The sequence below is a fragment of the Macrotis lagotis genome, chromosome X, assembly GCF_037893015.1.
Source record: "Macrotis lagotis isolate mMagLag1 chromosome X, bilby.v1.9.chrom.fasta, whole genome shotgun sequence".
NCBI classification, from domain to species: Eukaryota; Metazoa; Chordata; class Mammalia; order Peramelemorphia; family Peramelidae; genus Macrotis; species Macrotis lagotis.
Window position 1 is genome coordinate 616,906,710 of NC_133666.1, and position 20,655 is coordinate 616,927,364.

The window sequence follows — 20,655 nt, forward strand, 5'->3', positions numbered from 1 at the left end:
TGAACTGATCCTATCATTCTGGGAGAGCAATTTGGAACTATGCTCAAAGAACTATAAAACCCTTTGATTTTGCCATACCATTACTAGGTCTGCATCCCAAAGAGGTTTTTTTCTTTAAAAGAAAGGGAAAAGGACCTATTTATATGCAAAAAAATATTTATAGCAGCTCTCTTTTTGTGGTGGCAAAGAATTGTATGGTACCACAAGTTGTGGAATATGATTGAAATGGAATTTTATGAGACTATAAGAAATGATGAGAATGTGAATTTCAGAAAAACCAAGAAAAATTTACATGAACTGGTGAAAAGTGAAGAGCAGAAGTAAGAAAACATTCTACACAGTAATAGCAATATTATATGATAATCTACTGTGAATGATTTATTTTCTGTAATACAATAATCCAAGACAATTCCAAAGGACTCATGATGAAAAATACTGTTCACCACTAAAGAAAGAACTGATGGAGTCTGATTGAAGATTGAAGCATACTACTTTTTTACAACTTTGTGCTTCCCCCCACTTTGGTTTGTCTTCTTTCTTAATATGACAATTTTAAAATTTGTTTTATAGGGTAGCACATATATAACCTATGTCAAATTGTTTATTGTCTCAGGGGGGAAGCTGAAAAGAAAATTTTTGGAACTCAAAATTTTAAAAAATGAATGTTAAAAGTTGTCTTTACATTTAATTGTGGAAAATAAAATATTATTATTTTTAAATCTGTTTTAATATTATTACAATATAACCCTTCCCCCCAACAAAAAAGAGAAACCTCAAGAAAAATAGAAGTGACACAAAACAAAAAAAGGCAAGTTTCAATCTATATTCAGACACCATCAATTCTGTCTGTGGGATGAATAGCATTCTTTATCATAAGTCCTTCAAAGTCCTCTTGGGTCAATGCTTTGCTGAGAAAAGGTGGGTCATTCACAGATGATCATCTTATAATATTGCTGTTACTTTGTACATTTCCCATTGCATCTGCTCGTGTGAGTTTTTAACTGAGAGCATCCTGTTCATCATTTCCCTTAACAGGACAGCATTTCACCCCAATCCCATACCAACAATTTGTTCATCCGTTCCCCAACCTCTGGACATCTCCTCAAACTCCAGCTCATCACCACCAGAAGAGAACTGCTATAAATATCCCTATACATATAGATTCTTTTCTTCCATTATTTTATCTATTTTGAAATATAGACTGAGCTAGAACAAAGGGTAGGCATAGTTTTATAGCCCTTTGAATATAGTTTCAAATTGCTCTGCAGAATTGTTGAATTATTTCACAACTCTTCCAATGTACATCAATATCTCAATTTTCCCACAGCCCTTCTAATATTTGCTATTTTCTCCTTCTGTCCTAATCCAGTGGGTATAAGGTAGTACCTCAGAGTTATTCCAACCCATATTTCTCCTATCAATAGTGAGACTGAACATTTTTAAAAAATTAAATAGATTGCATTGATCACCTTATCTGAAAACTGTACATTTCTCTTGATCATTTATCGATTGGGGAATGGCTCATAAAATAAAATATTATTTAAAAATAATGAAGACAAAATAAAATCCTATGTCCTACAGGAATCCTTTTCCAACTTGCCTTGATTCTAGTACCTTGTTGTTCAGTTGTTTTTCTGTCCTGTCCAATTTCTTCATTTTCCCATTTGAGGTTTTGTTGACAAAGATACTGGAGGGGTTTACCATTTCCTTCTCCAAGTGTTTTTTACAAGTGAGAAAACTGAGGCAAACAGGGTTAAGTGACTTGCCCAGGGTCACACTAGAAGTCTCTGAGGCCAGATTTAAATTTGAGATAAGCTCCTGAGTCCAAGCCCAAAGCTCTAGGCATCATGGTACCACCTAGCTACCTAATTCCAGTACCTTCCCTCTGTTAATTATTTTCTCATATGTGGGCATGATAAAGCCTCCCTAGCTCATCATATTGGTTTGATCAGCCACAGATGCATTGTTATCTTCACTCTATCATAGTGATGTCATTTTGAACCTTTTGGAGAATGAAGAAAAACAACCAAGCGACCACTTCCTATTTATTCTGTGTGTGTGTGTGTGTGTGTGTGTGTGTGTGTGTGTGTATTTATATATATCTTGCTTTGAGCATATTGTCTCCTACATAAGGTTGTAAACTTCTTGAAGGCAAAGACTTTGCCCCGCCCTTTTTTAATTCCCCAAGATTTATCACATAGTAAGGATTTAATTAATATTTATTGAATTGAATTGAACTGAATTATTATGTTGGTCTCTGCCCTCCAGAAGTTCACATTCTAATGGGGGAGAAATATAAAAATCATTATTTATATACAAGATAAATTCATAGTAGAATAGAAACTAGTGAAAGCACGAGGAGGTGGGGAAGCTATATGAGAGACATACTAGGAAGGGGTTCCCAAGAATAGAAGATGTGATTTGAATTTAACCTTAATAGAAGCCCCAATATTCTAAAAAAATATAAACCTTATGGTCTGATGACCTTCCTTTGGCTCTTCTGATATTTTGCAGCTCTTGGGGCAACAGTGAGCATATGGTCATAGATTTAAGGTTCATCTTTGGGATCACACAACCAAAAGTCTTCATTTTAGAAGTAGCAAACTGAGGTCCAGAGAGATGAAGTCACTCAAAGTCAAAGAGATAATAAAAATTGAACCCAGGTTCTCTGACCTCAGATCCAGGGCTTTTTCTACTACTTTTTCCTTCTTTTTTTCTTTTTCTTTGTTATTTAAGTCTTCTCTGATTTAATTTACATTTCACATACAAATCATAGGTTCAAACGGGCCACTCTTTGCTGGCAAACAGAGCAAGTCCATTGCTATTTGGGTTAGCTAAAGTTGTGATTCTTCTGAGGATGTGAAGATCCATGATTCCCAGACATATAGATTACAGTGAGCATACACAGCAAAATGCTAGGTGAGATGGGGCTATGTGGTAGAGCTCTCACTGTCAGTGGTGGGGAAAGGGAGATATAGGAAGGCTTCCTGGAAGAAATGGCATTTAACTGGAGGAAGATTTTTATAAGACTTCCTAAAAACAGGTAAGAATTCCAGAATGAGTAGATGGGGGGAGGAGAGGATATTCCAGGAATAAGCAACAATGTGAGTAGGAAAAAAAAATGGATCTTGTGTGGTCCAGTGACCAGGCTGACATCTGATGCTTAACCTGTGGGTATCCTCCAAGACTTTATTTTTGTTTTTTTTTTAGGTTTTTGCAAGGCAAATGAGGTTAAGTGGCTTGCCCAAGGCCACACAGCTAGGTAATTATTAAGTGTCTGAGGCCAGATTTGAACCCAGGTACTCCTGACTCCAGGGCCAGTGCTTTATCCACTACACCACCTAGCCGCCCCAAGACTTTGTCTTTGTTTCTTCTTCTATATTCTTCTATTTGGTAAGCTCATCAGCCCCCATGGATTCAATTAATACTCCCATGGAGATATTTTTAAAATTAATTTATCCTGCATTTATCACTTTCCTAACTTCCAGTCTTCTCTAAACTTCCTACTTACTTTGGAGAACAGTTACCTAGGCTTACTAACTAACTTACTAATTCATTCTCTCTTCCCTCATATCCAAGTCTTTGTCATTTGTTACTGCCCAGTCTTGTGGAGTCTACCACTGCAAAATATCTCAAATATTCTCTCAAATATTCTCTTCCCTTGATATTGCCCCCGCCCCGGTGCTTTACAGGTCCTTATCTCCTCAAATGTGGGAATTGCAATAGACTCTGGTTGGCCTTTCTTCCTCATCTCTCCCCTCTCTATCATCCACTCAGCTACCAAAGCAATCATTCTAAAGTGCAAGTCTGATGTTACCTTCACCCACTCCCTCCATTATAAAATCCTATTTGCCTTTCAAAGTCCTTCATAATATGTTCCCTTTTTAAGTCTTCTTATACTTTACTTCCTCCACATACTCTACAAACCAATGGCACAGGCCTCTTTATCATTCCTCAAAAGAGACACACCATCTCTGGGTTACACTCTTTTTCATTTGTTATCCCTCATGTCTGGATTTCTCTTCCTCATCTGTCGCTGATTTCCTTGGCTTCCTTTGTCTTTGTTCAAATTCTACCCTCTGCAAGTAGCCTTTCCTTCCTCCCCCCTGCTGGTTAACCTTCCCTCCAAGATTACCCCATTTTCCTTAAATGTATCTTGTTGATTGTAAGTTGTCTCCCCCATTAGACTGTAAGTTCCCTGTGGGGAGGTAATGTTTTGTTGTCTTTGTATCCCCAGAACGTAGCACTGACATATCTTGGGACTTAACAAATGCTTATTGGTCGAGAAACTGAGGGATTATGCTTATAGACATAAAGTATACTTTTTGTACATGAGGTACACTTTGTATGAAACCTCATTGTTTGTGTATGATGTACTCTGTATTTGTGTTTACCTACAGAAACTATCTTCTGTATGTGATGCTGTTATATGATGGTATACATATTATGTTTCTGCCTATGACTCTTATGTTCACCTTACTGTATACAAAAATAATTAAACATTGCCTTTGATTGTGCCTTAGCAGATCAATAGATGCTTTGGACCTTCTCAGGTTTTTCTCTTATGCTCTTTTGCATATGGATTCAATGATCATCTTAATGCAGATGACTCTTAGGTCTCCATAGCCAGTCATTTTTCTCTCTGATCTCCAATTCTGCATTATCTGTTAAAGATGCCTAATGGACATTTTTTAACTTGATGTCCCATGGACAACCCAAACTCAACATGTCCAAAACAGAACTTATTTTCATTTAATTTGTAGATTTCCTTCCACTTGGGAGTAGCTAAACAACTTGTGGTACATGATCTCAAGGGGCTATTATTGTGATTTAAGAAAAGATGAATAGAAAGAGGACAAGGAAGCATTAGAAGAATGCTGATTGAAGTAAAAGGGGGACTGCAAGTGCATTATAGTCTATCAGTTATTTTACACATCACAGTTTCTAGAGATTTGAAGGTTAGAACTGAGAAATTGTCAATCTAATAACTTTCTGGAAATGATGATGCCATGATATAAAGATTATTATTTCATATTCTATTTCACAAAAAGGTAGTTTTTATTTGTTTGAAGTTTCCCATTATTAAAGAAGAGCTGAATCACTAGCCACCAGGAGGCTCTGATTTATAGATGTCAGAAGAGAGAAATAAGCTAATGAGAAAAAACAGGAAATGAGAAGAAGCCAAGCACAAGGAGGAGACTTAGAAAGACAGAAATAAAAGATCCATAGGACTGTGCTGCAGAAAAAGAGAAGCTTTTTGGCTTTAAGGTCTCCCTGAGCTGCTATAATCTGATTAGAGGAAAAGCACAATCTTCTCTTCTTTGAAGAGCAGTCTAGCACTATTTATAACCTGAGAGAGTGAAAACTTCTCAGGACCCCTATGTTGACTTTTGCTATCTCCTCTAGTTTAAGTGTGGGGCAGTTAGGTGGCAAAGTGAATAAAACACTGGACTTGGAGTCAGGAGGATGGAAGTTCTAATCCAACTTCAGACACTTGACACTTACTTATTGTGTGACCTTGGGCAAGGCAATTAACCCTGACTGCCTCACATCCAGAGCCATCTCCAGTCATCCTGATTCATATCTAGCCACTGGACCCAGATGACTCTGGAGGAGAAAGTGAGACTGGTGACTTAGCACAGAACCCACCCCCCCACACACACACACTCAAATCCAGTTCATGTGCTTGTCATGGCATCATCTTCCTAATGTCATGGTCTTCTTCGAGAATGAAGGGCTAACATCATCATCATCATCGGCTTGGAATCAGGAAAATTCAACTTCCTGAGTTCAAATTCATCCTCAGATACTTGCTGGTTGTATTACTTTGGGCAAGTCACTTAAACCTGTGCCCCTCAGTTCCTGTCTACAAAAAGAGCTAGAGAAACAAACAATTCCATTCACAAAGAATCAGAAAAAAACTGAAATGATTTATAAGCATCTAGCTTAAGAGAAGTGAAAGGAAAAGAGGAGGGGGGGGTTCGGAGATATTTTTGCTGCCAGCTAGGCTGATACATTTTGCTTAAAGAGGGTAACATTTCTTTTGGCACCTTAACAAAGATAGTTGTGTACTAAAAGATCTTGATACTGCTTTAGCAGTCCAAGATAATTTGGAAAGTAGTTCTGCATATTAGGAAGGAGCAGTGAGGAAAAAAATGGAAGCAGATAATCAGAGAAACAGTTTTGCCTAGTTGACAAAAAAAAATTATCTTTTTCCATAAAGATATCAAGGACAATGAGGCTATGGATTCAGTTTGGAGTTGCCCCAATCACATAGATTTCCATACTCAAGTTAATGGTAGCATTGTGACTGTTTTTGTCTAAATAAGAAGCACACTGATGGGGTGACATGGGCTGTAGCAGCAAGTTCCTTACACACCAGGGTGATACTGGTATTTAGGATTATATGAAAGGGATTGATTATTAGAAGAACCTGTAGCGTTTTTTACAGGAAGAGAAAGAAGAGAATGGCAGTCCATGAATTTAGATATAATGACAAGCATCTCATTGATTTTCTTTCTCTCTAGCATTCTTTCCAGATACAAACAATGTTTTCCTCCTTCAAAACAGAGGTTTTCCTAGGGCAAATGGTTTGTCTTCCCCTCAGGTTGGCTGCTTCCTAACTAGGGTCCCTCTGAGGAAAGGAACCATGTCTTTCTGGTAGAGCAATCCAGAACATCCAGGAAAAGGCCCAATGTCCCTTTTCTTCCATCCCTTGCCATCCTCCCTTCCTCCCCCCACCATGATCTAGTTAGTCTTCACCTTAGGCAGCTGATACAAATCCTATAGTTCAGACTTTCAGGGATAGACAGGGATTATTTAAAGTGGGTAGCAATCTGAGCCTGACCTCCCCTCCCCTCATCAACCAACACTGAGCAGAACAAACAGGAATCCAGTCAGGATGAGGCCAGACCCTTGGGGCACCAGGCCACCATTGTCAAGACACAAGTCAGTGTTGCAGCAAAATATGGGCTGGGATTCTCCAATGGCATCGGCATCTGTGGGGACACAGGAGGGCATACACCCTCGCTGAACCGTCCTCTCATGCATGAAGGGATAACCTGAAAAATCCCAAAGGGAAGAAGAGTGAGATAAGGACCCAGTACATCTTTTGCTTCTCTTAGCTAAACTTTTATATTTCTATCTTCTGTGGCATGAATATTACTACAGATATACAGAGTCATAATTACTAAAAAATCCTGGTTTCAAATACCCCCCCACACACCCCTCCCCACACACAAATAAGAAGGGTCCTCAGAGGTCATTTAGTTCAACTTCCTCATTTTTCCATTGCAGTCTATTTAAAAAAAATTCACATCTAACCTATATTTTGTCATTTTATTTTAACCCTATATTTTTAAGATTTATAACAGATAAGGAAACTGAGGCCCAGAGAGAGAAAATGATTTGTTGTCCATGGTCACTCAGGTGATCAGAACAGAACTGGGGTTCAAATCATAGTCCTCCAATTTTTTCTCCCTTCATTACTTTTTTTTGGCTTTTGCAAAGCATCAAGGTTAAGTGACTTGTCCAAGGTCACACAATTATTAAGGGTCTGAGGTCAGCTTTGAACTCAGATCCTCCTGCCTCCAGGGCCAATGCTTTATCTACTGTACCACCTAACTTCCCCCTCCATTCCTTCTTTCAGCCTCTTATTTCTTTCTCATACCCATTCACTCTAACACAGAATTCTGGAACTCAGTTTTAGAATGGACTTTAGAAGATAACACAATCTCCTAGCAGGGCATATACACTTGAAAAGGAGGCAGTAGGCTTCTCCCAGAACACCTACAGTGAGGGGGGATTCACTACTTTTTGAGGCAGTCTATCCCATGGGGGGAATAGCTCTCATTGTTGAAAAAATCTTTCTTATATTGAAATGGGGGTAGGGAGAAAAATAGAAGAAAGACTATTGGACTAGGAATTAGGAGACTTCAGATTCTTTTCCTGACTGTATCCCTATCTTGCTGTGTGACCTTGTTCAGGTCATGGTACCTTTCTAGGTCTCAGGCTCCTCCTCAATAAAATAAGTCATTGATTGAATATGATCCTATAAACATATGAGCTGAATTTTAGCCACCTATATCTTCTCTTCCCCCTCTCTTGAGGTCTACTACAGTTTTAAACATATGGCCTGATACATTTTGGAGTTACTGATTTAGATCTGGAAATCTCCTTAGAGATCAATCAATCAATCAATAGTTATTAAACAATTACTAGATATCAGGCACTGTGCCAGGTGCTGGGTGTACAAATATAATGAAATAGTCCCTACTCACATGACTGCTCAGAAATTTGGCTAGTGCATTTGTAAATAAATAACTGGGAGCCAGCCATGTATAAGGTGACTAAGGTGGTTGTATCACTGGCTGCTCCATCCCTCAGAGTAAGGTTCCTTAGACCCAATGCTTTATTTTTTCCCTTCCCTAGAGAGGCCCTGGGATCTCCCCATCTAACTCCTGGCTTACCAGTTTGTAGAGACAGCTCTATGGTTTGACACCATCTGTCTGCAGCTGAACAGTTGACTACATCAGAACAGAGAGAGAGGAATGTGGGTTTGGAGCACGAGAAGCATCTTAGAGAACCACCTGCAATGCAGAGTCATTCTCAGTACATACATAAACACAGATAGAAACAACATACATAGATACAGAAATATAAACCCAGAGAGAAAGAGGTACAGATAGATATAGGCACAGAGAGAGAAACCCAGTCTCAGACTGGCTAGGTAGCATGAACACCATGCTCAATATGGGTGTAATTCTCACCACAGGTCATAGAACATAATATTACAGAAGGCAAAGGAGCTAGAATTACAATCAAGACTCACTTACCCGACAAAATCAAGTATAATATATCAAGATAAAAAGGTCATTCAGTGAAATAGAACAATTTCAATCTTTCAAAAGGAGACCAAAATTAAACCAAAAATTTGATCTCCAATATCAAGACCTAAGAGAAGCATAAACAGATAAAAAGGGAAAAGAAAACATAAGAGATTAAATAAACTGTTTCAATACAGAGAAATGATAATTCTTTTTTTTTAGTTTTTTTTTTGCAAGGCAAACAGGGTTAAATGGCTTGCCCAAGGCCACATAGCTAGGTAATTATTAAGTGTCTGAGACCAGATTTGAACCCAGGTACTCCTCACTCCAGGGCCAGTGCTTTGTCCACTACGCCACCTAGCCACCCCTTGAAATAATTCTAAAAATTGTATCCCTCATAGTATAATAGAGGATACAACAGAAAGGAATATACATAGATAAGGTTATGGATATAAGGTTAATTTGGAGGAATAACCTAAAACATAAATAGGGAATGGGAAAGAGGAGTCTACTAGGTGCAGAAGGAAGGGAGAAGTAGAATGAGGTAAATTATTTCAGATGAAGAAGCTCGAAAGACCTATTGTAGACATGGGGGGATGGAAGGGTGAGTGATAGATATTGATTGAACCTTACTTTCATCAATATTGGTTTTAAGAGAGAACAATATGCACAATCAGTTGAATATAGAACTCTATCTTACCTGACAGGGAAGAAGGAGGGGAGAAGATTCAGTAAAAGGTGGTTGGGGACTGACAGAAGGGAAGGCAGATGAGGTATACTGAAGCAGACTGAGGCAGACTCAAGCAAATCCCACCACAGGCACTAAATAAATACCTGTGATCTTGAGGAATACACTTAACATTTCTGGGCCTCACATTTCTCATTTGTAAACCAACAGGGTTAGACTCTAGTGCTTTAATCTATAAGCCTAAAATACCTCCATGGACTGCCTATTTACAACTGAAATTGTGTTTCAGAGAGTATAGAATCCAACCTCCTTACAAAACATAAGGACACTGAGGTCTACAGAGAGGAAATGGAAAGTATTTAGTTTGAAGTTTGGTGTCCTGACTCTCAAGGCCCCTTTTCACCATTCTATGCCATTGGTTTAGCCACATTCAAACAAACGATAACATAAAAAATATACATGGAGTCACACTGACATGTTCCTACAATACCTATGCCCAAGTTACAGAAAGACACAAAATACCAAGAAACACACAATCATGAAACCACACAAATACAGTGTCACATACACAATTGGGGCTGATGTTGAATGGATGCATTCACTGTTTTGTTTAAGCATAAGGTAACACCATTATGGAAAACAATTTGGAACCATAAAAGACTTTATAAAGGTCTATAGTATGTATCCTATGACCCATGAATTCTGCTACTAGTTTATATCCCAACGAGATCAAAGAAAAGAGAAAAGTACTTACATGTACACACATATTTTTAACAGCTTTTTTTGTGATGATAAAGAATAGAAAATTGATGGGATTTCCATCACCTAGGGAATGGTTAGACAAGCTGAGGTATCTGCTTATGATGGAATACTATCATGTTGTAAGAAATGACAAAAGGGATAGTTTCAGAAAAACCTAGGAAAAATTATACAAACTGATATAAAGAGAAGTGAGCAGAACCAGGAGAGCATTGTACACCGTGATGACATTATTGTAACAATCAATATGAAAGATTTAGCTACTCTAAGCAATGAAATAATCCACAACAATTCCAAAGCTCATGATGAAAACTATTAACCACTTGTAGAGAGAGATTTGAGGGAATCTGAATGCAGATGAAAACATTTATGCAGTCTATCCCATGGGATAGAAAAATTCTTTCTTAAATTGAAATGGGGGTAGGGAGAAAATAGAATATTTTCTATAGAATAGAAAGACTGAAATATATATATATATATGCATATATATATATATATTTCTTTTTCTTTCCTTCCTTTCTTTTCTCCTTCTTTCCTTCCCTCCCTCCCTTATCCTACAAAGGAATGTACTGATAATATAGCCAAAGCATTGCGATCTCAAAAAGGGCTTCCCTCCCTCCCTTCCTTCCTTCTTTCCTTTCTTCTTTCCTACCTCCCTCCTTCTCTCATCCTCCAAAGGAATGTATTGATACATCAATGTAGCCAAAGCATTATGATCTCAAAGAAGGCATTCCTTCCTTCCTTCCTCCCTCCCTCATCCTCCAAAGGAATGTTGATACATCAATGTAGCCAAAGATTATCTCAAATAGGGCAGTCTACCAAGGGGTAGAAACAGGGGAGCAAGGGGTATTGGGAGCAAGAGGGAAATGAAGTTAGAAATTCCTCACTGAGGCAGATCAAAAATATTTACAAAAATAGATGTTCCTCTGACATCCTCTGACAACAAAATCTTTCCAGGAAATCATCTATCTCAAGAGATGATTAATAAATGGAACACTATTCTTACATATATCTATTTCTTCTCTGGAGTTGAATAGCATCTTCCTTCATAGGTGTTTTGTAGTTGATATGAATATTCATAGATACTCAGAGTAGCTTAGTCATTCACAGCTGCTCTTTGAACATTATGGTTTGAGCATTATTACTGTATACAATGTTTTCTTGGTTCTGCTCATTCCATTCTTCTATTTCATGCAAGTCTTTCCATGTTTTTCTAAAATCAACCAGCTTATCAACAGTATAGAAATATTCCATCACAATTGTAGTCAGCCATTCCCTAATTGATGATCATTCTCTCAATTTCTTTTTTCTTTTTCTTTTTTTTTGCAAGGCAAATGGAGTTAAGTGGCTTGCCCAAGGCCACACAGCTAGGTAATTATTAAGTGTCTGAGGCCATATTTGAACTCAGGTCCTTCTGACTCCAGGGCCAGTGCTCTATCCACTGTGCCACCTAGCTTCCCTTTCTTTCTCTCAATTTCTAGTCTTTGCCATCAGAAAAAAAAGGTGTTATAAATATTTTAGCACATATAGGTTCTTTTCCTTTTTCTCTGATCACATTGGGAAATAAATCTAATAATGATATTGCTGGGTCAAATAATACACAGTTTTATAAGTATTTGGACATAGTTACAGACCGCTCAACAAAATGATTGGATCAGTTCACATTTCCGCCCAATTTTTCCACATTCCCTCCAATATTTGTCATTTTCCCCTTCTATCATTTCAGCTAATATGATAGGTGAGATGGTACCTCAAAGTTGTTTTCATTTGCATTTCTATCACCAAAATGATTTAGGGTCTTTTTTATCTGACTATTTTGATTTTTTTCTAACAAAAACTGCCTGTTTATATCCTTTGACCATTTTTCAATTGGGGAAATGATTCATATTCTTATATATTTGATACAGTTCTCTATATATTTGAGATATGATGTCTTTTTCTGGGAATTGTCTATAAATTTTCTTTCTCAGTTTTGTTTTCCTTCTAATTGACTATTGATTTTATTTTGCAAAACCTTTTGAGTTTATTGTAATCCGAATTATTCATTTTATATAGCACAATGCTCTCTATCTCTTGTTTATCATAAATTCTTCTCCTACACATAAATCTTATAGGTAACATATTCCATGTTCTTTTAATTTACTTATGATACCTCCCTGTATGTCTGACTCATGTATCCATTTTGACCTTACCTTGGTAAGTGGTGAAAGATATTGACCTACAACTAGTTTCTGACAAAGTGCTTTCCAGTATTCCCAGCATTCATCTTTTTTAGCCTCATTTCTAGCTTGTGATGGGACTCTGATTCATGTTCTCCCAGCTCCCTAAGACTTCCCAAGGGAGACATTTTTAAGTTCTGGACATCTCTAGACTCTATCTAGCTTCTCTATGAACTTACATATTTTGTTTCTGACCCCTTTCAGCCCCCACCTCTTCAGAAGGGGCTTAATTTTTTAGTCTGTTCTTACAAGAATGATTCCCATTTGATCCCCATATTTGCTAGCTGAACTGAAACATTTGTCTTGTTTGCCCTGAATTCTGGTGTATGGTTGGGAGACAGGAGGAGGAGGAAAAGCCTCTGTTCCTGTTCCTGGGGAAAACTCCATGAGGGAAACAGAACTCAGTACTTTTTATTTTAGGTTTTTTTTTTTGGCAAGACAAGGGTTAAGCGGCTTGCCCAAGGCCACACAGCTAGGTAATTATTAAGTGTCTGAGACCGCATTTGAACCCAGGTACTCCTGACTCCAGGGCCGGTGCTTTATCCACTATGCCACTTAGCCACCCCTAGAACTTAATACTTAATAATTGATTTTGTAGTTCAGAAGGGAGAGATCAGCTTGGACTGGAGGCAGTTGGGGAAGATGAGAGAAGATATGGAGTATGATTGGAGGTACACTTTGAAGGATGGAGGAATTTGGGTCAGAGAAAGAAAAGGGGAAGGTCTTTCAGGGACTTTTCAGTGGTGCATTTTTCTTTTTAGGTTTTTGCAAGGCAAATGGGGTTAAGTGGCTTGCCCAAGGCCACACAGCTAGGTAATTATTAAGTGTTTGAGGCCATATTTGAATTCAGGGGCTCCTGACTTCAGGGCCAGTGCTCTATCCAGTGCGCCACCTAGCCGCCCCACAGTGGTGCATTTTTGAGGATCATTCATAGGATTTAGGGTTAGATAAAGATCCTAGAGGCTATCTAGTCTAACTAATTCACTTTATAGAGGAGGAAACCAAGACCCAGAGAGGAGAACATGGTAGCCCAACGTCATAAATACTCCAGTGCTCTTTTCAAACCTAATTGGAAAGGAAAGTTCAGGTTAATAACAAGGGAAAGAAGAAAACAGAATTCTAATCATTGACTTTCTATGTAACCTCATGTAAATCACTTCCTTTCTAGGAATAGATGATCTCCAAGGTCATTTTTGGCTCTAGTATTGTATATTCCGAGATCCCTTCAGTCTGAAATGTCTATGAGACCCTGGATGTAAGACTAAAAGGGATAGAAAGTTTCAGCTTCTTTTTTTTTAGGTTTTTTTTTTTTTTTTTTTTTTGCCCAAGGCCACACAGCTAGGTAATTATTAAGTGGCTGAGACCAGATTTGAGCCCAGGTACTCCTGACTCCAGGGCCGATGCTTTATCCACTATGCCACCTAGCCACCCAGATAGAAAGTTTCTCCTGCTTCTTCTGGACTTTGTTTGGTGCTATACTGCCTGTCCAGAGGTAGTGGGACCTGGAGGAAATCCTTTTCTAGACTACAGAATTCCCTTTCCTTCAATTCGCACCCCCAATTCCCCCATTATAACCTCTTTGAGGGTAAGAGTCATTTCATTTTTTGTCTTTGTATGTCCATGACTTTGCTCAATAATGTACATAAAATGGGTACTGACTGCTACATTGAAACCCGTTGATCCACATAGTTTGCTTATCTGATCCAGTGGCTGGGCAGACCGGTCCGCCCCCTACCGGGTAAGCTCTTATATGTCCCATTTCTGACAAGGGTAACAATCAGAGATGAATGGGATCTCTGAGATCATTTAGTCTATCTTGTACAGTTGAAGAAACAGAACAAAAAAGAACAAAAAAAATTTAACTGGAAGAAGGGGACGGTAATGAATGCTTAACAACCAGTTCTCTGGAAGAAAGAAAAAAGTATGTGCAACATACTTTAAATATTATCTGCATTATTAGCATTTCCCCATCACCTTCTAAAATCTAGACAATAAATAGAACAGCACATCAAGGGCTGATGTCGAACTTTCCCAGTTCCTGAGGTGTAAATGTTCATGCTCAGAATGTAACCAGAGTAGAGGGAGTAATTCTGACATATTCCTCATTTTCATGCTAAAAGCTATATGGAAAAAAGTCTAGAATGCTTCTTCCTTTAACATTGAAGAAAAAGTCTGCTTTAGAGGATTTTTAAAAATATGTATCCCAATATTAAACTGAGGATTCTTATCCCTATGCTTTCCCTGTCCTGATTCCTAAAAGATCCACACATCAAAAAAAAAAAGAGCAATTAAATTGACTTTCAGGAAGGGAATGCACCATGTAATCAATCCCTGGGCAAGAATCCTTTCTGAAATATTTTAATGACACCAGGTTATATAGCTTTAGCATCAATCAATCAGTCAATCAATTATCATTTATTTATCTACTTATTTACTTATTCATTCGTTTGCTTGTTCATTTATTTATCTATTCATTCATTCATCCATTTATTTATCTATTCATTCATTCATTCATTCATTCATTTTTTTCAAGGCAAATGGGGTTAAGTGACTTGCCCAAGGCCACACAGCTAGGTAATTATTAAGTGTCTGAGACCAGATTTGAACTCAGGTCCTCCTGACTCCAGGGCCCGTTCTCTATCCACTGTGCCACCTACCCGCCCCAAATTAGCAAGTATTTATTGTCTATAAACACAGTGAATAGAACACTGGGCTTGAAATCAGGAAGGTTCATGTGTTCATGAGTTGTAGCTGAGTGATTTTGGGCAAGTCACTTAACCCCATTTGCCTCAGTTTCCTCATCTGTAAAATAAACTGGAGAAGGAAATGGAAAACTACTCCTGTATTTTTGCCAACAAAACTCATATAGAATCACGAAGAGTGGGACATGACTGAAAAACAACTGAGTAACCACAGATAAATTACTAGGCACTGGGTTATGTACTAGAGATACAAAAATAATAAGTAAAATTGTCCCAACTAGCCTGGCAATTTACCTTCCAGTGATGCAGATCACGCTATCTGTTAACTAGTCTAATCTGTTGTGGGATTATTTTAATTATTAGAAAGTTTTTACTTCCATTGAACCATAACTTTCTATCTATAATTCCATGCCATTGATCCTCACCTGCCATCTGGGTCCAGGCTGAGCAAATCTAATCTCTTGGTTTTATGACAAGCCCAAATCCTCACTTCTCCAACACAAATATTCCCATTTCTTTCAACTCTTCTTCACATGACATCGTCTCCTCCTTTCATCACCCTGGTTTGACCTTTTCTGAATAAGATGCGCTTGACAAAGCTGCCCTAAAATCTGGCATCCAGTTTGAAATATAGGAATCCCCCTCTAGAAAGAGGAAGTGACTTGTCCACAGTCACGCACTAAGTCATGACCTGAGCCAGGATTTGGTGTCTAGTCTAGGAGTCTTTCCTCTTTATCACATGATTTTTCATTCATTCAAAATTTATGTAATTGGCACTTCTTAATGTCTGTTGGCTCCATTGATCAACAAAATTTGGGGATGATACAAGAAGGAATCTGAACCTAGCTCTCCAAAGGTTCTTTCTGGTCTGACCTGTGGAGATACCTGTAGAAGAAAAAATCACCTCAGGATTAGCCATATAACTAAAGATAACAAGTCTCTCTTCTGCAAAATGAGCATAATACTATATCATCTACTTTATAATTATGGTTATAGAGAACTTACTTTTTTATATATCAAAGCTCTATGAAATTGTAGTCATATCTATTATCATTTAAGGAGGGACAGCATTGAAGTATGGTTATGGACAGATGATGTTTGTCCTTCATTTTCAAAGGAGACCATGACATCAGGAAAGGGATGCCTTGACAAGCCCATGAATTGATTTTGAATGAGGGGATGCTGTGCTAAGTCATCAGCCTTACTTTCTGCTCCAGGTGACTACCTGGGTGCAGGGGCTAGATATGAATCAGTACTACTAGAGATGGCTCCGGATGCAAGGCAATCCAGTGTCTTGCCCAAGGTCCTACAGCTAGTGCCACCTGTCTGAGACTGGATTCGAATTCTGGTCCTCCTGACTCCAAGGCCAATGCTCTATCTACTGTGTCACCTAACTGCCCATGGATAGATGTGGTAATGGGTAGTAGATAGCATCTGCTTTGGCATCTGGAAGACCTGAATTCAAATTCCCCCCTCTTACACATTAATTATATGGCCTTGAGTAAAATCATTAAACCTCATAGCACCTCAGGAAGCTCTCTAGGACTATTAGTTTTAGAGACTTAGACAGAATTTCACTGGTTGAAAGTTTTAATAATAATAATAATAATAATAATAATAGTAACAGCATTTATAAAGGGTTTTAAGATTTTTTTCTGGGGACTCTGTAACCTCATTTTTTGAGTTTTCTTGCCAGAGATACTAGATACTCTTTTCCTTCTCCAGTCCATCTTACAAATGAGGAAACTGTGGCAAACAGGGTCACACAGCAGGTAAGTATCAGAGACCAAATTTGAACTCAGAAAGATGAGTATTCCTGATTTCAAGCCTGGTACGCTATCCATTGTACCACCTACCTGCCTCTAAGGTTTGCAGTAACTTTAAAAACATTACCTCATTTAATCTTCACAACAGCCCTGGGAGCTAGGCATTCTTATTATTCTCATTTATACAGGAAAAAGCAGAAGGAGGTTAAATGACTTTCCCAAGATCACACACCTAAGTGTCTGAGGAAAAATTTAGTCCTCTCTATATTATACACCACCAGTACTGATGAGGCCTCAAAAAGGATCAGGATCAACAGAAGTTGAAAGGTAATGATTATAAGGGAGGCATGAGTATATGTTAGGGACTTTGTTGTTGTTTAGTCTTGCCCAATTTTTCATGAGCCTGTGGAACAAAATGCTCATGGAATTTTCTTAGCAAAAAGGCTGGCCTAATTTGCCAATTCCTTCTTTAGTGGATTAAGGCAAACATGTTAAGTAACTTGCCCAGATTTCACACAACTGGTTAGTATCTGAAGAGAGATTTGAACCCAGATCTTCCTGACTCCAGGCCCAGCCCTGGATATGTGCCAGAGATAGCACTTAGCAATCAATGACTTAGCTGCTCTACCCAGAAATTGTTGAGTTCCCATGAGTTCTTGGGGCCTGTGCTAAAGTTTTGGTAAACAGGTCATAGAGAAAAGACTTTGGCCTTTCCCTAATCCTGGTTTTTCCCTTTCTGATCTGTTCTGAGTCCAATATGCCTAGAATCCTAGTTGGGGGGAGGGCAATGGTTATGTTGCAATTCCTCAGATACAAAGGGCCCTTGGACCCCAAGGTCCAGTCCCCAGAGATGGATTCCTAGGAAACATGTACTCAAGTCATGCAAGACTACCCAGGGACATCACACGAGGATCCCAAACTCTGCCCCAAGCTAAGGGGGCCAAAGGCAGGTCTCTAACTGCTGCCCTGGCATATTGTGGGGGGGAGAGCTTACCTCCTCCAGGTCTGACAGAGGAACTCTTACAAAAGTCTATGTGATACAGCAGAAGGAGTCTTGGTTTGGAATTCAAAGACCTGATTCCAATGTGGGAAAGGTCCAGCTCAAACCATAACACACCTAGGAAGTCTTCCTTAATTTCCCAACTCTGTTAAATTCTAAAACAAGACCTTCCCTTCACTTTGGCAGTATACTAACTAATAATATGTAAGATCTTGCCTTCTGTTTCCTGTTTATGAATCTCTTCCTCTTATCTCTCCCACAAAGGCCAGGCAGGAAAACAAGTAAGGGATATGGCAATGTAGAAGAAGACTAGATGAGTTGACCTATAACATCAGTAGTTTGCTCTGCAATGTTTTGTCTATGCCAGGGCCCTATGACCTAGGATTGCTGCCCCTCTCTATGCTCGCCTATACTACTTCAAATACCCTTACTCCTCAACCTCATTGACATGCTCTCCTACCCCCATCCTTGCCCCAACACACACACACACACACACACTTAGAATCAGAGTTTATCATATCTAGGGGTTCTTACCCTGGAATCTGTGAACGTTTAAAAAATATTTTGATAAATGTGATTCATACACTTTTTTTTCTTTTTTAATTCCCTGTATTTTACATTTAAAAGCATTATTCTGAGGAGTTCATAGGTTCACTAGATTGCCCTTTAGCATTTCTTTAAATTTCCTTACATTCACAACACTAAAAAAGATGAAGAATGCTTAACCTAATCTGTAAGTAATGGATGATTAGAACATTATATCTGAGAAGTGCCTTAGAACAAAAGAACATTGAAATCTGAAGAAGGGACTTTAGAACATAGAATACTAGAGGTGAAAGTGCTTTAGAACACAGAATAATAGAGCTGAAAGGATTCTTTCTTAGTACATAGAGCATCAGAGCTCGAAAGAGGTTTGGAACACAATGTCAGAGTTGGAGAAGCCTTAGAACAAAGAATTTTAGAGATGGAAGGAGACCAAGAACACAATCTGAAGGAATCAGAAGGAACCTTGAAGATTATCCAGGTGTACTGATTCCTAAAACCAGGGGTCTTTATTTCAACTCTAAGGACCTCAAGAAAGTAATAATTAGAAGAATTCCCAAGACTGAGTTCTAAGGGTGTGAAAGTCAGATCAAAGATGAATCTAATCTTTCCCCCCAGATAGATCTAAATCCAACCCCACCCCAACAGGATCTGGAGTTCTGACACCAACATTTGGCAGTCGGTCCTTGTTCCCCAGCTCCTGACCCCACCCCAACTAGGGATGGTGTTTTTAAAATACTTGCTGACACAAACTTGCTCTGAATCACTACTGGGAATGTGGATAGGTCAGTGCGTGACATCACGCTAACTCATCTCTGCCCATAAAGGGGAAAAGTCTGAGTCCAAGGCTTGTGGACAAAGGAATCCTGCTAAATGACAAATTAATCTGTAGGGTGAGTGATTAGATTGCCTGCACTCTAGGGTCCTCTCCAGCTCTACTGGGACCTCTTCTTTGTGATCTTCAAGGGGTTTCTAGCCTGAATGAAACACAGGGAGCACAATCTTTAGACAGAGAAATGAAAAGATTAAACAACATATAAGTTGCATATTTGTCTAGACAGAGTGTGGACATGCTTGGGTGGCAGCAGGGTCAGGGCTGGAGAGAACTAGTGAAGGAATTTTCTCCCCCCCCCCCATGTAGGGGGACTCTGTTAGTCCTTGTCCTAATGAGAAGTCACCTTGAGAACCTGCCCTCCCCGTCTTTTCTGCTCAGCTCCTCTCTCCCTAGGGGAAGGGGGAGAGGGGGCGTGAGCTAGACTGGGGAGAGAATGACCCATTCTTAAATTCTTGGACTCACTGGAGATTGAAAATCTTAGGCTCCAAGAGCCCCAGAACTGCTGAGTGGATAGAGGGCGCAGATCACTTCCAGTTGAACTTTCAGGCCTCTGCTGACCATCCCTCTTTCTTCCCCCCCACCCCACCCCTGGTCTTCAGATGAGGAGGGCCATCCAGTTTGCTTATCACCCAGGGACTGGAAGCTCATTCCATTTCCAGACTATTCCACAATGGAACAGCACAGATTGTTAGGAAGTCCTCTCTGAAACAAATAAATGAACCGGCTCCCAAATGATTAGACTCTGGGAATGAAGCTGTTCTTTCCCATGTGGGCTAGCTCCCCACTCCTACCTCCCATCTCCAGCCCCTCCTTAGGTCACTGCCAGGCTCTTAGAAAACCCCTCCCTACCCCACCTCCCTGGAGCTGGCATGCAGTTGGAGGGGATTTAGTGGACTTTCTAAGGGTTCCCTGGCACACCTTATGCCCCCCCCCATCTCCTTGCCACTTACCTAGGGGCAGGGTGATCACAGCCAGCAGGAGAACAACCAGAACAGTCTTGGGCATGGTGCACACCGAAGGAGGGGGTTGCATTCTGGAGGGTAGTTGGTGGATGGTGTGTTTGGGTTGGGGGCAGAGGGGTGCCTGCTGGGGGAGGAGGGCAGAACTCTCAGGGACCAAGGAGCTGGAGGGGCAGAAGGGGAGAGCGCAGGTGAACTGGGAAGCTTGGGTAGATTCCAGGGTAGCCCAGGTGTGTGGACTGGGCGGGGACCTGAATGTGGGAGGAGGTGCAGGGAGTACCGAGAGGTCAGGAGTGCAGTCAAAGGTGGAGAAATCTCCAATGTGGGGTGTGCGGTGGGGCAGGGTCATGGAGGTGGTG

The 20,655-nt window shown here is 39.5% G+C and overlaps 1 protein-coding gene across 1 annotated transcript; it reads right to left on the minus strand.

Moving 5' to 3' along the window:
• Positions 1 to 2,057: 2,057 nt before the first annotated feature.
• Positions 2,058 to 20,476, minus strand: LOC141496859 (secreted Ly-6/uPAR-related protein 1-like). Its single transcript, XM_074199435.1, has 3 exons — positions 20,288 to 20,476; positions 8,469 to 8,588; positions 2,058 to 7,061 (listed from the first exon to the last, which is right to left on the minus strand). Exons 1-3 carry the CDS (start codon positions 20,367 to 20,369, stop codon positions 6,862 to 6,864), a joined length of 402 nt encoding a protein of 133 aa, XP_074055536.1. The 5' UTR covers positions 20,370 to 20,476; the 3' UTR covers positions 2,058 to 6,861.
• Between the last annotated feature and the right edge of the window lie 179 nt (positions 20,477 to 20,655).